The following is a 22544-nucleotide window of genomic DNA, read 5'->3' on the forward strand; positions in this document are numbered from 1 at the left end:
CGCTTAATTTAAAACCAAACTTTGAATGTGAAAATCCAGGACCACAACAGAAAACAGAGCGTCTTATCAGCTCATTTGCATTGTCATTGTTCTCATGAAACAAACGTGCCGTGTCATAAAATCCACAAAGCCGCAGCATCACAGCAACTTCATAAGCCTTTTCCTGTTAAGGCGACAGAATAAAACTAGCACGTTCGGCTTTTCTCTTGTAATTGCTGCACATCACAATTTTCTTTCAGATGGCTGCGTTTTGTCAGCGGCGGTGTAAACATCACGCTGGCGCGGAGACTCGGCACACTTCAATTAGACACGCTTAGGTGACAGCAATTCAATCAAACAATTAACAGGCGTCTAATGCTCATTAACCGACATACGTTTGTCTCATTTGATGTGTGCTTACACAGTCTTTTCTAAAGAAAACACGTTCAGATCATTGCTCTCTGTGGAGATTGCACTTTAAATGATAGGAGCAGTTACAACATGAGACCAAACCTTACACACACATACACACAACACATCTTTATATAGGATGTGTGAGTAAGAATGTGTGTGGACAGTTCTGCTTAAATACTTGCATACAAAATGTTAGGATTTAAGAAAAAATGAAGGGAGTTATGAATTGCAATTATTTCTTTATTTATGAGTCCCTCATTGTGAAAAGATAGATCTCAGCACAAGTATATTTAGATAGATCTAAATATAAAGATATTTATGAACTACGACAAAACATATAAACAGATGTTGTTTGGTCAGGTAACATCACACTGTATTGCATGTACATTCATGCATTTGGCAGATGCTTTTAACAAAAGCAACTTACATTGCATTATCTTGTACATTTGTTTCTAAGTGTGTGCAATCCCCTGGGATCGAACCCACGACCTGCCATTCTCTTACCACTGAGCTACAGGAAAGCATTAATAATTAAAGGGATACTTCACCATCTGTATAAACTTCTTTGTTCGGATGAACACAGAGAAAGATATTTGGAAGAATGCTTATAACTTGACATATTTTGCCCCCCATTGACTCCCATTGTAGAAAAAATACTATGGTAGTCAAAAGTGCCACAGAACTGTTTGCTGTGGTACATTCTTCAAAATGTCTTCTTGTGTTCAACAGAAAAGAAAACGAAAAGTATTTTTTCCTACTATGGGAGTCAATGGGGGGCAAGATCTGTTACAAGTAGGGTTGGGCCGATAGAGGATGACATCGTCCATCGCCGATGGCTGACAGCCATCACAATGTTGGGCCGTAATCGTGGTTCCCCTCCATGACGCAATTTTCCCAAGACAAATGTTGACAGCCGAGTCCACAGTATGACATTCTGCGCCTGTGTCGAGCTTGTCCATACATGCTTATCCGTAGTTGAGTATGATTTTTGAAGCTGCGTGATGCGTGTGTGCATAGAAAGTGAACGCATGCAGTGAATCGTAGTAATCGTGCTCACGTTGTGTGTGTGTAAACTTGTCAATGAACGGGAAACATCAGTGTCACGTGACCCGCACAGTCGACTTATCACACACACACAGCCTACATTGGTGGTCTCTTCGTCTTTCCACATGAAATAACAACCTGAATTTTGCAAATTTGCAGGTCGTACATGTGAGTACTTGTGAAAAAATTTCATGCTGTCTCGAAAACTGGTCACAAAATGTGTTTTGGTCGCAGTCTGGAGCACTGATTTAACTGTTTTAATGTTTTGGCAGATGGCCATCTAGCAAACCGATATACCCCACACCCCAATTTTAAGCTTTCAGTTTAAGAAAAGAATGAAGATGAATTATTACAAAAAAATATATATTTCTTCAACGTATGGTATGAAAGATCAGATTTTGAAGCACACAGGTTGCTATTTGGATCATTCTCAGATTATAATATTGACTACTTTTTCGTCTAGTGCCTTTCTGCAAACTCAATGTTGCATAACAAAAATCACACAAAAAAGTTCACGAGAACATTAAAAAGTTTCAGTTTTAACTTCAATCCAGTTATTCTGAAATTGCTTTAAACAATTTGTAAGAAACATATAGATATAATAGATGAAAACAGATGCCTCTCACTAGTGGTCTCAGAGTCGTTGACCCCATTTTAGAAAGAGGAAATATATTCAAGGCTTTTGAGTGACCGGTTTTTTAAGTCTGTTGCTTCAGAAATCAAGATAAATGCATTGAATGCTCCGTGCTAACTGGAGCGGCATCTAATCACGACCTCGCTTATGCCACCCACACACACGCGATTGTGTGGGATAAAATGAATGCCAGCATGTGAAGTTTTTAATATCCCCGCTCGGGTCCCTTCTTCCGCTAGGATTTCCTAACATGGTGCCATGTTTCATTTCTACCTATTAGCGCATGTGAGAGACGTTTAAGAACGTAATTAAAGTGCTTGGCCCCTGTGGGAGTGTTCAGGTAGATTAAATGACTTCATTAGCGTTACGCTACAGTAAGTGCACAGCGTTACCACCGGACACAGGCACCGGTCTGAAGTACAGGACTTTCCCTGCTGGGAGTCCACTGTCAAAGATCATACAGAACGTGTGCGTGCATGTCATTAGACAGAAGCTTTGGTTTCGATGGCTTGGTTAAACTTATTGCCTTGATATTATCTCGATATTTTTGTTTTCATAGAAAGGACATCATAGACCTGTTTAAAGGCATAGTTCACCCAAAATAAATGTTATTTTATTGTTAACACATCCTCATGTCATTTCAAACTTGTGTGACTTTCTATCCTCTGAAGAACAGAAATGAAGATATTTTGAAGAACGTTTGTAACCAGACGATATTGGACCCCATTGACTTCCATTGTATGGACACAAAAACACATAGACACCACATAGACATTTCTCAAAATATCTTCTTTTTGTTCTGTAGAATTCGTATGAGAGTGAAAAGGAATATTTTGGGAAACTTAGTGTATTGTTTTGAATGTATTAACTGTATTTGCCAGTCAAGTTTTCAACTGATTGTTTGAATCTGCAGGATTTCTGAGTGCATAGGGACATCGGCTTAACAGTTACACCCATTAGCAAAAATAAACTGTGATTTGTTGCCCGACATGTCAGTGTGCTATGTGGTCCTGAAAGATGCTATAGAGTCCAGGCCTTTTGCCATTAGTTCAGGTTCGCAAGACAAGGTTTGATGGTTTTCGAGTCGCTTTTCATCCGAGACACCAGCATAAACCAGCAAAGACCAGCAAATTATCCTAGACTGTTGTAAGGGTTTTCTCAAGCAGGGGGTTCTGTCTGGATGTTGATGGAAGCCGTACAGCCTAAACCTACAGGTTATTTCTGTAATCATAGCCGGTCACCAAGTGTATCAGATTAACTCATCTTGGCTTTTTTCAACAGGGAAGATGTTAGAACCGCATTATGACCTTCATAAGGAAGCGACATCTAATCGTTGAAATAGAATTCAATCATTTCTTCATTCGTTTTTCATATCAAGGAGCAGCCGAGCCTATCTGTGCGCTCGCAAGGATGCTCCAAGTCAATAAAGTCACCGGCTGCTTCTCCCCGTCTGTTGTTAATGATTCTTCAAGGTCGCCCCCAATTTAGACAAGTTGGTCTCCATCTATCAGGCACTTAGAAACCGGCAGCACTTTTCTTGAGTAAATTGATCTGATAGCAATTACCCTCCTGCGCTTAGAAAGTTTAAGATGAGATCTTTGGAGGACACAGCCTAACCGCAACTACACACAATAAGATTAAAGGGCGAAACAAGCAAAATTGCACACACACACAAATATGTATATGTATGTTTAAGTACCTGAGAATGAGAATAAACTGAATAATGGACTCTCACGCCCCTGTGCTCATAGCGAAGTTAATATCAGATTGCCATTAACTCCTTACGGTCCTCTTATATATCCATTAAAAGCCCCCTCTGGGATAAACAGACATTTTTACACATGGCCTGTTTCAAATGAGCCCGCTTTCTTCAGGCCAACACAAGCCATTTGCACAAATTAGATACGCTCGGATGTCAAAGGTATATGGGTATTTTGTGCATGGGGGGTTATGTTTGTGGGTTTAGTGACCCTTGCATTATTTCTTGTGTAGTCTTGGGATCAATTAAAGGAACAGTTCATTGAAAATTTCTTCATTTACTCAAAGTGTTTTCTTCTGTGAAACATAGAAGGAGATGTAAAACAGACCCAGAGGAAAATGTTTTTTATCCTCAGAGGCCGCTTTTTTTGCCGGAGGTTTGATGGAGTTTGCAGTTGCGTTTCATTTAGACATCGACTTAGTCCCAGATGCTCCTCCTAAAATTCGCTTTGGAGGAATAAAAATAGACGACTGTTGAAATACATGAAGAGTATGAAGGAGTGAAATAAATCTAGATTAGTGGTCAAATAGTCTGGATTTGGTAAGAAATGTTTGAGTTCATATTGAGATCTTTAATAATATTGACATTTGCAAAATTAAATAATCTGAAGTCTGTTTGAGATGTTGAGGTCTCTTCTGAAACTCTAAACCTGCATTCCCACCAGACATGTTTAGTCAATACAAAGACGCAATAGGACATCCTGTGGTGCGAATGACGCGGTGCGAATTGAGCATTTCAGGCGAGTTGAAAAATCTGAATTTTGGCGGAGATTCGCGCCGGGGTTAACCAATCAGCAGCTTGCTCTTGTAGGGATTATGATGTAGCGAGCGGAGGCAGAAATCCAAAACAACAATGGAGAACAAAATCCTCGTCGCTGTATGTGGACACCCAGAGCTGTACGATACATCTTCTTACTTTTATCAAAACAGGAATAAAAAGGATCTTGCTTGGAAGAAAGTGAGTGAGGAGGTCAGACAATCTGGTAAATTGTGAAAAACGCTCTTTACTCAATTTGAGCTATTAATATACAAAACTGGAGCCGCCTGACAGTAGCCCCTCCCATGACACGAATTCGCGCCTGTTGTAGCGAGTAAACTCAAATTGTTAAAGAGTCCCAGTACGTGCGAATAGCGCAATTTATTTGTCCAAGTTGCGTTTGGTGTGAACGCTCTATAATGCAGATGTTTGTGAGTTCGGCCTCTTTTTCTCAGGAAAACTTAAACAAAAGTTTGCATTTGATCTCCATTTAATCTCATTGATGAGATTACCAGTAAATGATGACACTTTTTCTTTAAAATCTTCTGAGAAAGCAATGAGAAATATTTCGCCACGCATGCTGGTTGGATATCCATTAAATACAGACGTTATTATGACTGAAGACTAAGTTTAATATGCAGGTAAATCCCGGCATTGTAATGCAAAATATTCTCTGCGCTGTTTGAATTCAAAGGCCCTTCGGTTTAATGACAATAAAAAGGTCATGTCTGTGTGCGTGTGTTCATCTCCGTTCATCTTGAATTTCATGCATGAATTGGCATTTTGATAGTCGAAGCTCGAAGGCCCGATCGTTCGCGAGCAATTCATCATCTCCCCTTCTTATCCATTTTTATTTATTTCATTATTTATTTGTATCCTCTGGATGTTCGATCTCGAGACGCTCTCCCTGGCGGGTTGAGGCTCAGTCGGCATTAAGTCTTATCGTGCCCACGCGGCTTTGGGAATCTGGATGGTGCCAGTCACGGCCGGTATCGCTGCTGCCGGGATTTTTGCCTGAGGACGGATTGGCCGGCTCCAAATGTCACTAACCTTGATTAATGTCACCCCTAAAAGTGCTGCTTCTGCCCTCTGTTTTGTCCAAAATACTGTGGAGACTTAGACAGGAAAACCTCTGGATTCTTGATATCCTTGTGAGAATAACAAAGGTATACTGTTAAAGTATCTACATGTGGATGTCTTAAAGAGACAGTAACAGCTTCGGTAATTTGGTAACAGGGTGGACATTGGCAATTCAACAAAACTGTTAGACGATGGAGGTGAGGTAGAGATGCTAACATAGAAATCTTTGTGCACTGCACAGATTTTCATACAAAAACACAGAGGGATTGCATCATACCACATAAGAGGTTTATCCAGTATGTAATATACAAACAATAGGACTAAAATGTTTACATTGTTTATTTTAATCTGAATGGGAACATCTGTTGGGGTTTATTGTCATTTGGGGAACATTTTAGCCTCGGATATATTGAAATGTGGTATTGAGGTAGGCGTGTACAAAATGAATGACATGTTCCAGTAAAATTGATCGTATGCCAGATCATTATCAAAAGTTTTTGTGGGGTTTGTGAGTATTAAGGATGTTTTATTTAAAGAACAGATTCCGAATGTTTTTTATTTTTTAGTTGTTTTACGTTTGATTTTGTTACCATCTATGTAAAAAGATTTTTTTTGTAAATGTAGTTATTTACTTTATAAAAAAAGTTTATTACATAAATACATTATTATTTATGTCAAGTTATTTTCTTACAGTGGTTATTTTAAATCAATATCTGTGAAAGTAACACCACAAACATTGAATATTTGGACAAAACATTAACAATTTATATAAATCATAAAGATAATAGTTTAACAATGCTTTCCTATAGATGTTTTTATTTGATGTTTTATGTTTTACTGAAGAATTTTCAACATTTATTTATTATAATTTGTTTGTTATTTGTTTGTATATAAAAATGTATCTACTTTTGTATATATATTTTTTAAATCTTTGGTAAAAGATGTGATATGTTAGATAACACCCCAAACGTCGCATTTTTGGACAAAAAATTAAGATAATAGCTCAACACTGGTTTCAATAGACTGGTTTTATTATTTTATTTTATTTTACTAAGAATTTTCAGTTTTTGTTTTGCTTTGCAAAACTTCCAACAGACCTCCAGCATGCAAAGTTCAAGGTCAATGAAAGAAACATAAAAACTTTTCATCAGTAAACTTGTGGTGCTGATGCTGAAATCTCAGTGTTCTCCTACAAGACCTTGTTCTGCTTGCACAGTCTGGTCATGAAGAACATTTTGCTAGTTATTCCGTAACAATATTTATTTAACTATCTATATAGAGAGTAAAAATCAAGGTCAGCATACAATTGGTTGTAAATATTCATTAAAATTCATTGTAATGCAAATTTGGCTGCGAGGGGCGCTGAGTTCTGACAGGCGCTGACAAACCAAACAATGTGCCAATGTGCAAAAAAAGACCACACAGCAGCCCTAATGTACTGTATGTAAACACCCCTGGATAAAGAGCTTTGTAGTCTTTGGCTTTATTACTGAGGTATTTACTCTTATCCACTTTGAGACGAGTGGTACCAAAAGAGCCATTTCAAGGCGAATGGAAAAAGTCACAGAAGTTCATCGTGATTAACTCATCACAATCCTCAAGCGCGTGGCCGTACGCAGGTGTACACGTCCAGTTTTTGTTTCTGATTGTGTTGCCGTGGGTAGTCTGTCAAAAACTTCAAAGCGTGTAGACGCCACTGAACTTGACGAGCATACAGGCCTGATGTTTATCGTGACCCGCTATTCAACTCGGGAGCTTTTCAAAAAAACATCAAGGGACGGAGGATTAATAGGAAAGCTAAAAGAGAAAACAGACGAGGATAAATACTGCAGTAGGAATGCTTTCTGGACTCCCTGGGGTTTCTGGTGGTGGAGATAAAGAACTTGCTATCGCTCTGTGTTAATTCTCAGCTTCTCTTTTTCCCTAAAGCTCTGAATCTTCACCCATGTAGTTGCTGGCCTCACTTGAACATCTTCTTTTACAAACTCAGAACTTGTCACGTTTCAATTGTTTGATCATTTTCTGTTCAACATAGTTTGATGTTACATTAAAAAAGTTGTACAATCTGCGCCTGCTCCATTTCCAATCCTTCTTAGACACCTGCTAGATGAGACAGTCAAGCGTGAAAAGTTTTGTGAATGTTTAAAGCTAATTTGATTAAACATACACCATTGGTTGTTGTGCCTTCTTAAACCGACCAAGCAAAGTTGAGCATCTTTAGAAAATCATCTTGTTGTTAGTTGTTCATCCACGATAAGCTAGAATAGAAGGTGACGATCTTCTCAGAAAGCGTGGCCATAATGTGGCCAATTTATATACATTTGTGTGATTCCTTAAATAAGAAACGAACAGATGAAGTTCCACTCTTAAACCTAACAACACTGGGGAAAAGGCATATGCTATAATGTACAAAAACGTACAAAATCATATGAATTATTACAAATTAGCCATCTCGTGAAACAGTTATAAACTGCCGTGAGATTGTGTTGGAGAACGTATTACACCCATTATTAAACTTTCCTCTTTATCTGTTTCACCTGTCAGCCTGTGAGGTGGGTTTCTACAAGCCGGTGGCGGGGGATCAGCGCTGTGGGAAATGTCCTCTCCACAGTCACTCAGAGACGAGAGCGGCTGTAACCTGCCCGTGTGATACAAACTTCTATCGCTCTTCTACAGACCCGCCTGATTCTCCCTGCACACGTAAGTGTATGTTCACATATCAAACGGTCTGATAATGTCTCACTGAATGGACGTCTGAAATACAGGGTCCCGAAAGTAGGTATTGCATGAAGTTTGTTGCATTTAATAGCAAAATTTCAAACCACTTTATTACACACAGTGAATGATGTAATTTGAGCATCTACAGTTATTTTAACCTATTCTATCATACTATTTGTTTTTTGCCTAAAGTGACCATGTCTGTGTACTGTGCATATTCATTTTGTATTTATAAAAACTTACAAATACATCTAATATTAAAAAATATGTATAAAATGAAAAAAAAATAACATTTATATATATTTTCAATTATTGGCAAATATAATAACTGTTAATACTTCCTAAATATGTCTACATGCGTGTGTGTATGCGTTCATTTTTACGAAATGAATTTGCACAGTACACATGCACACATCATATTCTGTAAACACAAACTTTTTATTCTAGATGGAATTAAACGTTTGACAGCCTTGCAATAAAAGTAAATCTGCAATATTAAAATGAAAACTATACAAATGTGCTTTAAAATATTAAAACATTTTACATTTTTAAGAGCAACTGAAAGGGATAGTTCATCCAAAAATAAAAGAAGATATTTAGAGAAATGTTTTTTTGTGTTCATACAATGGAAGTCAATGGCGGCCAATGTTATATTCTTCAAAATATCTTCTGTAGAAGAAAGAGAGTCAGGTTTTAAATGACATAAGGCTGAGTAAATGATGATTGATTTTTTTCATTTTTGAGTAAACTACTGAAAAATGTTGGGTTATTTCAACCCATCTTTGGGTCAAAAACGGACAAACCCAGTCGTTGGGTTAAATGAACCCAGAAAATGTTTTCACCTAACAATTGGTTAAAACAACCCAGCATATTTGGTTGAAACAACCCAACATAGGTTAATTTATAACCCAACAGTTGGGTTTGTCCATTTTTGACCCAATGCTGGGTTGAGATAACCCATTTTTTTGAGTGCATCCATTTAGCTATTTCAATAAATCTTTTGTCTTTTCCTAAACGAAAAAACTCATGTCACGATTATCAGTTGAACTAGCGTCATGTGGGCACTGAAGTGCAAATTCAATCTTCCTCTTTTAATCATCAGCCCTGATAACCATAAACACCCTCAATCTAATTAACCTGTAATTAACAACTGTCTGACTCCCGACCGTCCCGCAGGACCTCCGTCAGCTCCTGTAAATGTCATATCGTCTGTGAACGGCACCTCCGTCAGTTTGGAGTGGGGTTCTCCTCTGGACACAGGAGGCCGCAGGGACGTGGTCTACGATGTGATGTGTCTAAAATGTGACAAAGAGGGGACGCAGTGCGAGGAATGCAAGAGGGTCGGCGCGGGGAGCAACGGGGTAAGCAACATCCACGGAGCTCCTGGAGATGCCAGCGCACCAGCTGTGGGAATGATTGGAGGAACCGTGAATGGGGTCTTGGTGGCCCGGACGGGTGTGCTACCTTTGCGCTTTATCCCTCAGCAGACGGGGCTGACAGAACCGTGGGTCACTGTGTTGAACCTAGCAGCGCACACCAACTACACCTTTCGTATTGTGGCGCTGAATGGAGTTACACACCTGAGCAACGAGCTGCCCCAGTCTGTGATGGTCAACATCACCACAAATCAGGCAGGTAGGAGACACTGTTAAAAGTTCATCAATGGAAATCAAATACATATAAAGAGATCAATGCCAGCGTTATGTTTCCTCTCATAATTCTTTTAACGTCATGGGGCTGAATTCACAAAACATGAAAATGTATCTTTCAGAAAATTCTAACTTCAGAAAAAAGTTATGAATGTCTTATATACTTGAAGAGAACTTAATTCTCTGAATAAAATCTGTCGTAAATAACATTTTACCTTTAGGGTAACCTCACAGATGTCTTGAATCTCAAAAGGTATAAAAAAAATAAAAAAATAAAAAAATAAAAAAATATATATATTTAAAACAATGACCATTACTCTGAAAAAAGGGTTAATGGATATATACATTTATTGTTACCTCATAAAGAGACTAGAATATTTACTGTCAAACTCCTTTTAGTTTTCAGTAAAAGTACCTCTAAGATTTTTCTTTTCTATAGATTTTCCACTAAATGTTTGTGAACTTTAGAGAATTGCACTTATAAACGTTCTTACGAACTTCTTGTCATTTATATAAAAAATATTTTAGAAATAATAGTTTGTAATATTACTGGGTGCAATTCTTTCAAATTGAACACTAAATATCCTATGTATTTAGTGTTCTAATATTATCCTTTTTATTTAAAAAAAATATTATATGTAATATATATTATAATTTAATATATAAATATATTTGTTTATTACAATATTTATTTTATAACAAATGTATATGTTATTTATTTATATTTTGTTAAATGTTTGTTACCCCCTTCAGTGACTGTAAATGTTTAGAATTGGAAATGTCTTAAAGTCCCAGTGAAATTAAAAATGACACATTTTATTATTATATGAAATATTACAGTGTTTATAGTAAATAGCTTATCAATGTGGGTCACTTTCTATTTAAATTCACATACCCTCATAATCTTCAGCATCAGCTGCTTTACACGTCCAATCTTTCGCAGTGAAAAACGCAAGCCACGGCCACTTATTTTCTCCTCTGAAATTCCTTTTCACTCGGAAATGTGTCAGAATACAGAATTAAAAACAATCGCAACTTCCTGTTCATGGGACTTTAAATGTAGAAAATTTTGATTTCTGACTCAACATGATTGTGATAAATAAACAGATATTATTAGTTATGTTTCTGAGATTGAAGACTACCGAAAGGTCTTCCTAACTTTAGGATGTTAGTAAAAATCTTTCTAAAGAACTTTCTTAAAAAGGGTTTTCAGGAAGTGAACATCTGCTAATCTTAAAATTGAATTAAAAATGACAAATTCATTTTCCTTTTAAGAATGTTTTGTGAATCCAGCCACAAGATCATCTCCGTCAGCAGAGATGAACTATATATGTTTCTCATTATATAACCGAATGGATTTTGTTTGTTTTGTTTCCACAGCTCCATCTCAAGTGATGGCTATACGTCAAGAGAACGCCAGTCAAAACAGCGTCAATCTCTTCTGGCACGAACCCGACCAGCCCAACGGAGTTATTTTAGAATATGACATCAAGTATTATGAAAAGGTAGGACAATAACTTCATCCGAGCGTCTGAAGGTTTCGATATTGATTCATTAAGCGAGAAGGTCTAATCAACATTACAAATGAATCGCCATTCAATGACGGGTCACATTTGATAGACTACCCTGGAGTCAGATATCTCCATTTAACCTCCCGCCTTTATCGGCAGCCCGGGCTAAATGAAAGGAAATTACCAACCAATAGCACTCTCTGACTGATTTGGCGAGATTACTTCGAGTGACATTGACAGTGAGCTTTGCCAAGCGCCGATGGGAACTTAATTGTCGCGTGAGTCGGGAGCTTTGCTGCCTAATGGTGCAAAAAAGTCTCAGCTGTGATGAGGAATTAGTATACAGTGGCTCTTCAACAATGACACTGTGTAAATATGATTTACACGCAAGCCTTGTTTGTCGAGCCGCTCTCTGCTGCTGATTCGAAGGGGAATGGAGCTTAAAGACCACGCGTTGGTTTTCGACCGATACGCGACGCCTGCGGTCTCCTCGGGGGACCGGACGGCATCAAAGGCGTTCTAACAAAGCGCCACGGAAAATACTTTCAGACCGGACGGAGTTCACGAAGGCCGCGGTGCGGCGTGGGGAACGCTTATAGATTAGAGAGCTGTGCTCTTGTTGGCACTGGGGTTTAATCTCCTCAATCCCGGGTTAAAAGAAGATTTAAGTGCTTTGTTTTGAAGTCACGCTGGACTGTCTGTCCGCTGTCCTTATTTATGGGTTGTATTTCCATAAATCACCTTAAATAGATGCTTTACTGATTAGAATTGTCCTTAAGGACACTGTAACCTCTCACGGTTTTATTTGTCCCTCCGGGACGTTTTCACAGGACAATGAGCAGATCAGTTATGCCACGCTGAAGTCGAGGAACACCAGTGCTAAAGTGTCAGGGCTGAAGCCCGGCACCAGCTACATCTTCCAGATACGAGCCCGAACCTCGGCCGGCTGTGGACGATTCAGTCAGTCGGTGGAGATACAGACGGGCAAAGCGAGTAAGTGTTTAATTAGAAGTGCTTATGTCCATGAGTCATCTACAAACATCAACTTCAGTTGTGTCTATGCAGTGTATCTGGTGGAAAAAGGGGAATGTTCAGCAAAAATATAAATTCTGTTTAAAGAAAAGAAGATATTTTGAGAAATGTCCCAGTGGTTTTGTGGCCACACAATGGAAGTTAATGGGGTCTAATGTGCAGCATGCTAACAACCGATCTCAACTCTGAGTCATGTGAATCAAAATTCATGTAAAAAACATAGAAGATCCAGCATCGTGGATTCCCTGTTGGTTTTATTTAGCGACAAGTTCATCTGACATTTATAACAACTCTATAACATATTTAAACTTTTTACTCTTAAATGTATAATAAAAAAAAGTTTTTACTGAATGCTTGATTTTTCTTACGATATAGATTTGTTGCTGATCTGTTGCTAAAAATTTCAAATTTATGTACATTTTTTAATTAGGATTTTTTTGTTATCAAAAGAGACTTATAAATATGTGATGCATTATTTATCTAAAAAATATTACTCGATTATTAAACTTTTTTTATACGCTCTTTTATACACGGTTTCTTTATAGTGGTATAAGGTTCTACAGACAAGACGGTTTCATCTTAACAACATAAACAAACGTTACTGCGTTTGTCCACTTTTGTGACCCCAGCTTAACTTCCGGTACATTCAGAAACAACGGAATGCCAAAGAAGCAAAAGAAACAAGAAAGCAAAAGAAACCGAGAAGAACAAATACTTATTTTTAATTTAGACTGCTATACCAAGCTCAACCGCAAGATGTCAACGAACCATATAGTTTCCTTAAATAAGTAAAAACTACAGGAACCAATCACAGTTAAATAATCATTTATATTAACATTATTAAAATAAAATATAAAAAGTTATATTATTAGACACTAGCCAAACACAAACCGGTAGATAACTAGGGGATCATGCGCACGTGCGTCCGATGAAACGGTCTATAAAAAGGTGAGAACGTATGACTGGACGGTTCTTCTGGGAACCAAAAACAGTTCTTCTATGGCATTGGTGTAAATAACCTTTTGTAATATCTTTATTTTAACAAGTATATATAAAGAGTTAATTCGCAAAAACCAAGAACTCAAAAAAAATCATGTTTTTTATTGTGCATTCCTAGTAATATCAGTCAGCTGCAGTTGGGTTGTTTTGATTAAGTAATAATAACTCAAAAATACAACTAACTAAAACTATAAAACAACAAAGACAAAACACGATTTTTTTACTTTTTTTAAAGTTTTTTACTTTTTTTTGTCTGTTTTTGCAAATATACTCTTCGTAAGCTATAGTTCAGCAAAAATCTCACTTGTGTTTCTTGTTTTGTTTTAGGTTTTTCTTTTAAAAGTCATTTATATCACTACATGCTTAAAACTTGTCTGTCTTCTTGAATGATTGATGGCTGGATGATTTTAATGAATGTGTTCCTGACATTCACACTGACGGTGATTAAATGTCATTCAATTGCTGTGTTCTGTCTGTGACTATTAGACGTTCGTATCCAACCTCATCAGAATGCCGATCATGTGAGCGCCGCTGTCTTCACACCCATTGGTAGTCGACGCATCATCTCACGGCTCATTTGCATGAAGTCGAGCCCTACCAGCGGTCGCTGTCGCTCATGTCACCGCGCTTCAGATCATGAACCCTCATTGAAAATGGACTTTTGATCTCGTTCTGAGAAAACTGCTTTAGGTTCAGTCACCTGAATTGTTTTTACAAATAGCACGCTTTCACTTTACGCATTATACATGACATCATTCGATAAAAAATCTATGATTTAAAGCAGGAATAATTTATATCACAAATATAGACTTTAAGGTATAGACTGAGTGTCTTAAACATTCAGATGTGACCAAATATAAAAAAAAAACATATGTATTTGCACAGCGTTCTCTTTACGGTCCAGTTTCCTCGCAGCGGCGAATCTGATTGTGATTCAGAGAGTTTAATGATGCGTTCGTGTTGATTCACGCTTTCTGTTTTCCTCTCCAGTTCCCCGCCGATACACCAACACGACGATCTTGTGGATCTGCATGGTGTCAATAACAGGACTCCTGACATTTCTGGCGGTTGTCATCTGCAGAAAACGGCAAGAGGAGAACTTTGAATTGTGTGCCTTCACATTCCCCCACATGCTTTATTCTGTAATATATGCTAAGAGATACTCATGCCAGCGTTCTGCCCTGATGTATTCACACATAAACACCCCGTCCATGATTCACGCCTACTTGTCTGATGTTTGAGGAAATGAGAAATTCCACTTAATGTGGGAAACGCAATATTTTGGCACTTTCTGTAAAGTAGAACTCATGCCAGAATTGCATTTCATTGATGCAAATTCAAAACTGCAGATGTTCTCAGTCGTGCTTTCAAAAGTTCTCTGTAAATATAACATTTAATGGCTTTCTTATCATTTGCTTCAAACGTTTTCAGTTTGTTTGATATATAAAGCCAGCGGATTAACACAAGTCTGTATTCCCTGCGTGAAGCAGAAATCTTGAGATTTATTGACGTGCTTCATTAATTGGTTGTTTGTGGAATAAAATTCCTTAATATCATAAACGTCAGGGATGCATATTATAAATGATGTCTCCCGTTTGATGCGTTTAAAGAACGATGTTTCTGGTGCATTTCAGACGCTGTGGATACAGTAAAGCTTTCCAAGACTCCGACGAGGAGAAGATGCACTACCAAAACGGCCACGGTACGAGACGCGCCGCTCCCCGATGATTCCACTTTTAATGAATTTTAGGCAGGAAGCAATTGCTGTTTTTTGGGCCGATATCACGCTAGCTGCTGTCTGAGTCCTTCAGAGATCGTGGCTGTGACTGAAAATTGCTTTCATGCCGCAATATGTGACCAAATGCTAATTCTGTTTATTCTAGTATCATTTCCAGAAGCCAGATTTTATATTGATCCCCACACATATGAGGACCCCTGCCAGGCCGTCCACGAGTTTGCCAGAGAAATCGAAGCGTCCAGGATCAAAATAGAGAAAATCATTGGTTCAGGTACTGTGTCGCCTGTGCGGTCGGGTAAAATACTTTCTGTGGGAAGATATCAGACATTCATTATTGTGTCTGTATTGATATATATATATGTGTCATTTTAATGTCAATGCCTTCTCTCTGGTTCGCTGTAGGAGAGTTTGGTGAAGTGTGCTACGGCCGGATGAAGCTGCCGGGTAAACGTGATGTTCCAGTGGCCCTGAAGACGCTTAAAGCCGGTTACACTGAGAAACAGAGGAGAGATTTTCTCAGCGAGGCCAGCATCATGGCACAGTTCGACCATCCTAACGTCATCCATCTGGAGGGGGTTGTTACTCGCAGTGAGCATGACATATATGTCCATTGATCTAAAATAGCTTATAGGTTTACTTCCATAACAGAACAGAAAATTATTGAACTATTGAATTGTCTCAATTATGTTTAATAGTTTCTAAAGACTACAAAAAGTAGTATGAACACTTATTTTTTAGTATACTAATAGCACACTTGAGTAAAGCCAGTTTGTTTGGTATTTAGTCACCTTGTGCATTGACATTTTTGTGGGTCATATACAGTCCAACCTGATCTCGTTGAACTTCGTAACTTTTTTACGAGGTGGCTTATCTGTATGAATTCGTAAGTTGTTAAACGTACGGTTACTACAAAAAGCAATACTGAAGCCCCGCCCCTAACCCTAATGTCACTGGCGTGAAAGCAAATCGTACTAAAATGTACAAACGAGATTGTACGAATTCATATGCATAAGCCACATGGTAAAATAGTTCAATAGTTGCCGTGAGATTGTGTTGCACAGTCGACCCAAATGAACACCTTTTGGGTTATGTCATGTATTTAACCAGAAAAATGATTCATGACAGCTCCTCAACTAACCACTAGCTTTCACATCACACAAACTTGAATCAACTTGACAACTAACTTTCTCTCGTTTGTCTCATTCTACCAAGGCAAACCGGTAATGATCATCACGGAGTACATGGAGAACGGCTCCCTGGACTCTTTCTTGAGGGTGTGTACACGTGTGTGCCTGTGTTTCACCTCGCTGCATTCACAGCTTTATCATCCTTGGCTTGTTTTCTTTCCTGCGTACAGAGACACGACGGTCAGTTCACTATTATTCAGCTGGTGGGGATTCTCCGTGGCATCGCGGCTGGCATGACGTACCTGTCTGATCTGGGATACGTCCATCGCGACCTGGCTGCCAGGAATGTTCTGGTCAACAGTAATCTAATGTGCAAGATCTCCGATTTCGGTTTGTCACGTGTTTTAGAAGACGACCCGGATGCTGCCTACACTACGAGTGTGAGTGTCTGTTTTATGTCTAAGTTTAAACTTATTTTCATCTCAGTTATTCTAGTTATTCTTCTTATTTCATGTTTCTTTTTTTTCATATTTTCGATTGGCTTTTATTTTTATATTTTTAGTTATTTTCATTTGAGTTTAATTTTTAGCTATTTTGTTGTGCGTTTGTCGTGTCATTATTATTGTTTTTAAATGTTGCTACACTAGTTTAATTTAATTTTATGTCATTTTATTTAATTTATTAAATTAAATTTATTTATTTATTTAATTTTATTTACGATGCAATAATTATAGCAACAGAACTTAAACTTATTTCAGTTTAGATTTCAAATTTTCATTTAGTTTTTCAAGTTATATTTAGCCCTGTGTCTTATTTGATTTCCATTCACAGAAATGTTTTAATAGTTTTATTTAACTTATTTCACTTGACCATTTTGTTGCAAGCACACAGTATGCATATCTGACAGACCTCAGTATTCAGAAGGAGGATAGAGTTATCTTCAGATGTCTGTGCCATTAAAGCACATGTTATTATTCAGGTAGTGAGCTAGACATATGTTGACAGTTTAACTATCTGACAGTACAGGAAGACAGGCTAATGCTAGCTATTCTCAACTATAAGCAAAGCTAAGAAGGATTGACACATTTCAGAGGACAGCAAAACATGAGAATGACCTTGGAAGATGTTCAAGGCATTTTACAATTTAGAATAATAGTAAACCCTTCAAAACTTTGCAATAACACAAATGTAATTATGGGAATTATCCCCAAAACCCACAGATGAATCAAAACTTGTTATATTTCATGAATTCATCTTTAGTGTATTCATTCTTTGTCTACAACTTGCAGAAGTGTTCTCTTGTCAGCTTCTTGATGTCTCACCCTGAGATGAATTTAAGATTTATTAAATGTGTTCTCATCTCTTATAAGCTCTTTCCTTTTTCTTCATTATTCATTTTAAAGTCATCCATTTGATTAAATACCCTTGTTAGATTTGTATGCAACACTTATTTTTGTCTGCAAAACTAATTTCACACATTTAAGCAAACACCTGGTGGTTGTAAACTTGTACAGTACTGAATGGAAACACATCAAGGCTATAGTATTTTTGTTTGTTTTATAATGTTGGGTGTTTTAATTTTTTAGTTGTATGCACAGTAAAATTTCTATCATTTTTTTTAATTTAGGGTGGAAAGATTCCCATCCGCTGGACGGCCCCGGAGGCCATCGCCTATCGAAAGTTCTCCTCCTCCAGTGACGTGTGGAGTTATGGAGTGGTGATGTGGGAAGTGATGTCATATGGAGAACGGCCATATTGGAACTTGACCAACAGAGATGTGCGTCACACACACGACATCATATGAGCTTTGTTCTTCAAATATACTCCATGTTTCTTAATTTTTATTTATTTTCATAAATCATTCAAATTGGTCACGCTAAATGTTTGTCTATGGGGTATGCAAAAAACGGAAAGTAATAAAAAGAGCTCGTCAACTTTGACAACACCATCATTTTAAAAATTCATTTTTTTCTACTTATATTTGCAGATTCCTATTTGAAATAGACAAATAAATGCAATGTTTTTGTTTTCGCAGGTGATTAAGTCCGTAGAGGAGGGATACAGACTTCCTGCCCCCATGGCCTGCCCGGGTGCCCTTCATACGCTCATGCTGGACTGCTGGCAGAAAGATCGCAACGAAAGACCCAGATTCTGCCAGATCGTCACAGTCCTGGACAAGCTGATCCGGAACCCCGAGAACCTCAAGTCGCTGGACACATTGTGCAGGTGAGGCTAACGCTGCCTTTAAAGGGATTTACTCGACAGATGTACTTTGCCCTGGTCAGATATGATCCTATGGAAAAGTCTCGCAAAGTTGATGAAGAGTTTCGTCCGAGCGCCCGGGAATACGACGGGTCGCTTTAAGACGCAAGTGTGCGTTTTCCAATAAACCCATCTCAAATAGATGTGTTCTCTGTTAAATAAAAAGGCCTCTGTGCTATATTGACATTGATCCCGGTGAACCAAAAAAGAACGCTTCTGCTTTCGCAATTGGACTTGTATAAATTGCTCGACTCCGAGCGCGAGTGCCATCGAGCCACTGGTGCATAGCGAGATTTTATCCCGGTATTAATCCAGCCAAACCGGTCAGATCTACAGCCCCTCTCACACCTTCTCTATCATTTTAACTTGTATTGATTTTCTGCCTGCGCTTAGCGCATTTCAAGGCACATCTCGTCTGCGCTTTCTCACTCCTCCCGCTCTCATTTCAGACTAAACAGTCCTTTGATGAACAGAAGTATTCCTGATTTCACCAGCTGCCGGTCGGTGAATGAGTGGCTGGACACCATTAAGATGGGCCGTTATAAGGACCGCTTCGCCGCGGGGGGCTACCTGACTTTGGGGCATGTGATGAGCATGAATCAACAGTGAGTTGATTGAGTTCTTACTCCAGAAAATGACAGAGTGCTTGTAATGGCAGAACGAAGCCCTTCAGATTCGGCGCTTAAGTGTAAAATAAACCGACTCTTAACGTGAAGATGGATGGATGAGATTGGAGGAAACTCTATTGCTCGATTGATTAACTCCTCAAGTCGGCTGGTGAATTGACTACAAAATGCAGTTCAGTGGATTTAAAATGACTGCAGCAACAAAACCATTTTATTACTTTTACTACCCTTACAAAAAAAGAAGGTTATTGAAATGTGCTATTAGTATACTGTTTAAACAAAAAAATGTGTACTTTATTGTATTTTATAGAAATAGACCTTTCTGTCAACCATGTCATTTTAAGTATGATCTATGTGAAGAGTTTTAAAACAGATAACACATTTTTTATTGTGCATTCCAAGTAATATCAATCATACCGCGGCTGGGTTGTTTTGATCAAGTAGCAACTCTAAAAAAATACTGCTAACCAACACCGTAAAACAAAATAAAAATCATAACATAATAAAAAACATGATTGTTGAACATTGAGAAACTCTTCATTTGTACTTTGTCTTTTAATAGCGTATTCCAAGTATACTTGGCATGTAGTTAAGTTTTTTCTTTTGATCTAGTGGCATTTCGTTTAAATGTTTAAGTTTGTATTGTAACAATATAATATTACAAATATTTAAATAGTAAAGTGTGTGTTGCTAAGTTTACATAAAGAATTCTTACAAGTACACTTGCAGTATAAGCCGGTTCATCATCGCACTGTCCGGGCTTATTTCTGCGATAACAGCCGGCTGCTTGTACATTATCCCGCTTAATACACGGCTACTTGCCACATGAGAAAAAAACTGGACATGAAATGTGAATTCGAAATATTTTACTAGCTCATTTTTACAGAATGTAGACCTTGCACGAGGAAAAGCAGTACACGTTAGGTTTAAAGGTACGAAATGACGTACAAATGTCACAAACAGGCAATTTGGTTTAATAATATGTCAACATAGTCATAAATGTTAAAAAATATATTTAAGTATACTTTTTCTTGTAAGGGTAGCTTGGTGGAAAGTTTCAACAGATGATTTCCCGGCCATATCAACTTTTGTAGAGTTTATGTGAGAGACATTTCCAAACAGTTGCAAACTGGTTTGTCTCATTCATTTGAAAGAAATCGTTCTCCAAAAATGAAAATTCTGTCACCGTTTACTCGTCCTCGTGTCATTTCATACCAATATAACTTCTGTGAAATATACTGCAGAAGAAATATACTACAAGTGCTCTTTCCCATAATGAGGGCTTGTGGCCAAAAAAGAAAAAGCATCATAAAAGTAATTTTATAGGAAATGTGTGCTGCATGTCTGGACCTCTGAGGTCATACGATGTTGTGATGTGCGATCTTTACAGATTACAAATGACACTCTTCAAGTGTTTTTAACAGAAGAAAATAATATTTGAATCCAAATTATATTAAATTAATAAATGTGATCACAGTTTTTTTTATCACTGTTTGAATTTTTTTGTGTCAGTGACATGCAGAGGTTGGGTGTGACATTAATGGGTCATCAGAAGAAGATCATGACCAGTGTCCAGGTGATGAGAGTCCAGATACTCAACCAGAGCGTCCCGTCAGTGCACATATAATCACGGACCATTCCAAAATATAAAGACACATTGATCTGATATGTGTTTGAGTCTTGTGTATGAACTTCAGCTGAAGGGGAACCATGCGTGGACTATATACTGAGAAACACGGCTGGTTTTGTTCTTCGACGAGACCTTCTGCAATTTTCTCTTTTACCTTCTTTTGTAAATGTATGGACTGCCTTAAATGACACAATTTATTTAAATATTGTTGTACATGGATACAGATTTTATGAATAATAGAGTCATGCGTATGTAAGGAACTGGACCTAATGAATATTAAAGAGTTGGAAATTAATATGAATAGTGTAAATGTTTTGCCACACATACAATAGCACCTCAATGGCATGGATGAAACGACTGCCTCAAACGCAAAAGAAAACAAGACACAAAGATTAAATTAATGAAGAACACAATGAGAACAACTATACAAAAGTGATGACAAACCAAGACACTCAAGAGGAATGTTTGGGCTCTTGACAACAGCTGCGTTATGCACACAAATATGGACGAACACTGAATTAGTGTCTGTTTGTACGAAGGGATAAAGATAATTATGTATGTCATGTGTTTGATTAAACGGCCAAAAACTCAACCTGCTGTTATTTATTGCTTACGAACAGCATTTTTCCTGTGGATCCCTATGGGAAAGGGAGAAGAAGATTCGTGTAAATGCTGGTCTATGGAAAATAACAAAAACTTGAGAGATCTGTCGCAAATTAAATCTGTGTTTTTTTAAGTTACAGCTTGGCAGGCTTTTAAATATTCATTTTTGCCTTGAGAAAATGTTAAGCTCTCATAAACTTGGGAGTCTTGAGGTTTATAAATGCGCCTGTAAAGGTGGGAATGACAAATCCGAACATGCCATATTCCCCTCATTTAGTTTCCTATCGTGCACAATTCATCTGTTTATTAAAATGTTTGTCCTTTTATCGAGATGCAATTTCCAGCTTTCAGTTACACAAACATGTCATCACAGAAGTACAGAAAATTTCATTCATGTTGAATTAAAAATGTTTTAAATGCTGGACTTCCTTTTACAACCACTGACAGGGTGTTCTGAATATAAAATAAAACAATCTGATTGTTAATCTATTTAACACAATGTTTATTGAATGAGTTCTACATAATTCAGATATGTTAATATCAATAAACATTTGTTTCTCTCTGGGGAAATTACACAACCAATCACTGCCTTCAAAGCACTTGTCTGTCAATTCACCCAATCACAGCGAAGGATTTTTTTGGAGTTATAATCGCTGATCTCTATAAATGACTGGATTGCTCATGACGTCAATACACTGAAGCTACCGCGCCGCCATGTTGGTATGCCCACACGTTATAATATATTAATAGGGAGTTATCACGTACACTAGTACTTACTCGTCCCCGTTTTTATATCTAAAGTCTCACTCTACATTCTTACAACGCAAATATATTGTAATGTAATACATGTGAACGGTTAAATATTTAAAGTCGGGTATTTTCCCGTCTTATTAGATATAGAGTGAGTTAGGTCCATTTTCATTACAGTAGCGTAGATATCAGCTCAGCAGACTCACGAGACACCTCAACACATGACAAATGTG

General features: G+C 37.7%; 1 protein-coding gene across 2 annotated transcripts in view; it reads left to right on the plus strand.

Moving 5' to 3' along the window:
• Nucleotides 1–21984, plus strand: part of epha8 (eph receptor A8) — a 62756-nt gene extending 40772 nt beyond the window's left edge. The window contains exons 4-17 of one of the 2 annotated variants that reach the window (XM_056734710.1): nt 8211–8366; nt 9561–10019; nt 11414–11538; nt 12375–12537; nt 14566–14683; nt 15210–15277; nt 15459–15584; nt 15716–15901; nt 16526–16587; nt 16671–16880; nt 18068–18217; nt 18476–18666; nt 19152–19307; nt 20841–21984. In XM_056734710.1, the coding sequence (XP_056590688.1) occupies nt 8211–8366; nt 9561–10019; nt 11414–11538; nt 12375–12537; nt 14566–14683; nt 15210–15277; nt 15459–15584; nt 15716–15901; nt 16526–16587; nt 16671–16880; nt 18068–18217; nt 18476–18666; nt 19152–19307; nt 20841–20955 (2285 nt within the window). In that variant the 3' untranslated portion in view covers nt 20956–21984. The remainder of the gene's footprint in view (nt 1–8210; nt 8367–9560; nt 10020–11413; nt 11539–12374; nt 12538–14565; nt 14684–15209; nt 15278–15458; nt 15585–15715; nt 15902–16525; nt 16588–16670; nt 16881–18067; nt 18218–18475; nt 18667–19151; nt 19308–20840) is intronic. The other variant, XM_056734712.1, reaches the window with a different exon arrangement.
• Nucleotides 21985–22544: the final 560 nt, after the last annotated feature.

Source organism: Triplophysa dalaica, chromosome 21 (genome assembly GCF_015846415.1).
Source record: "Triplophysa dalaica isolate WHDGS20190420 chromosome 21, ASM1584641v1, whole genome shotgun sequence".
NCBI lineage: Eukaryota > Metazoa > Chordata > Actinopteri > Cypriniformes > Nemacheilidae > Triplophysa > Triplophysa dalaica.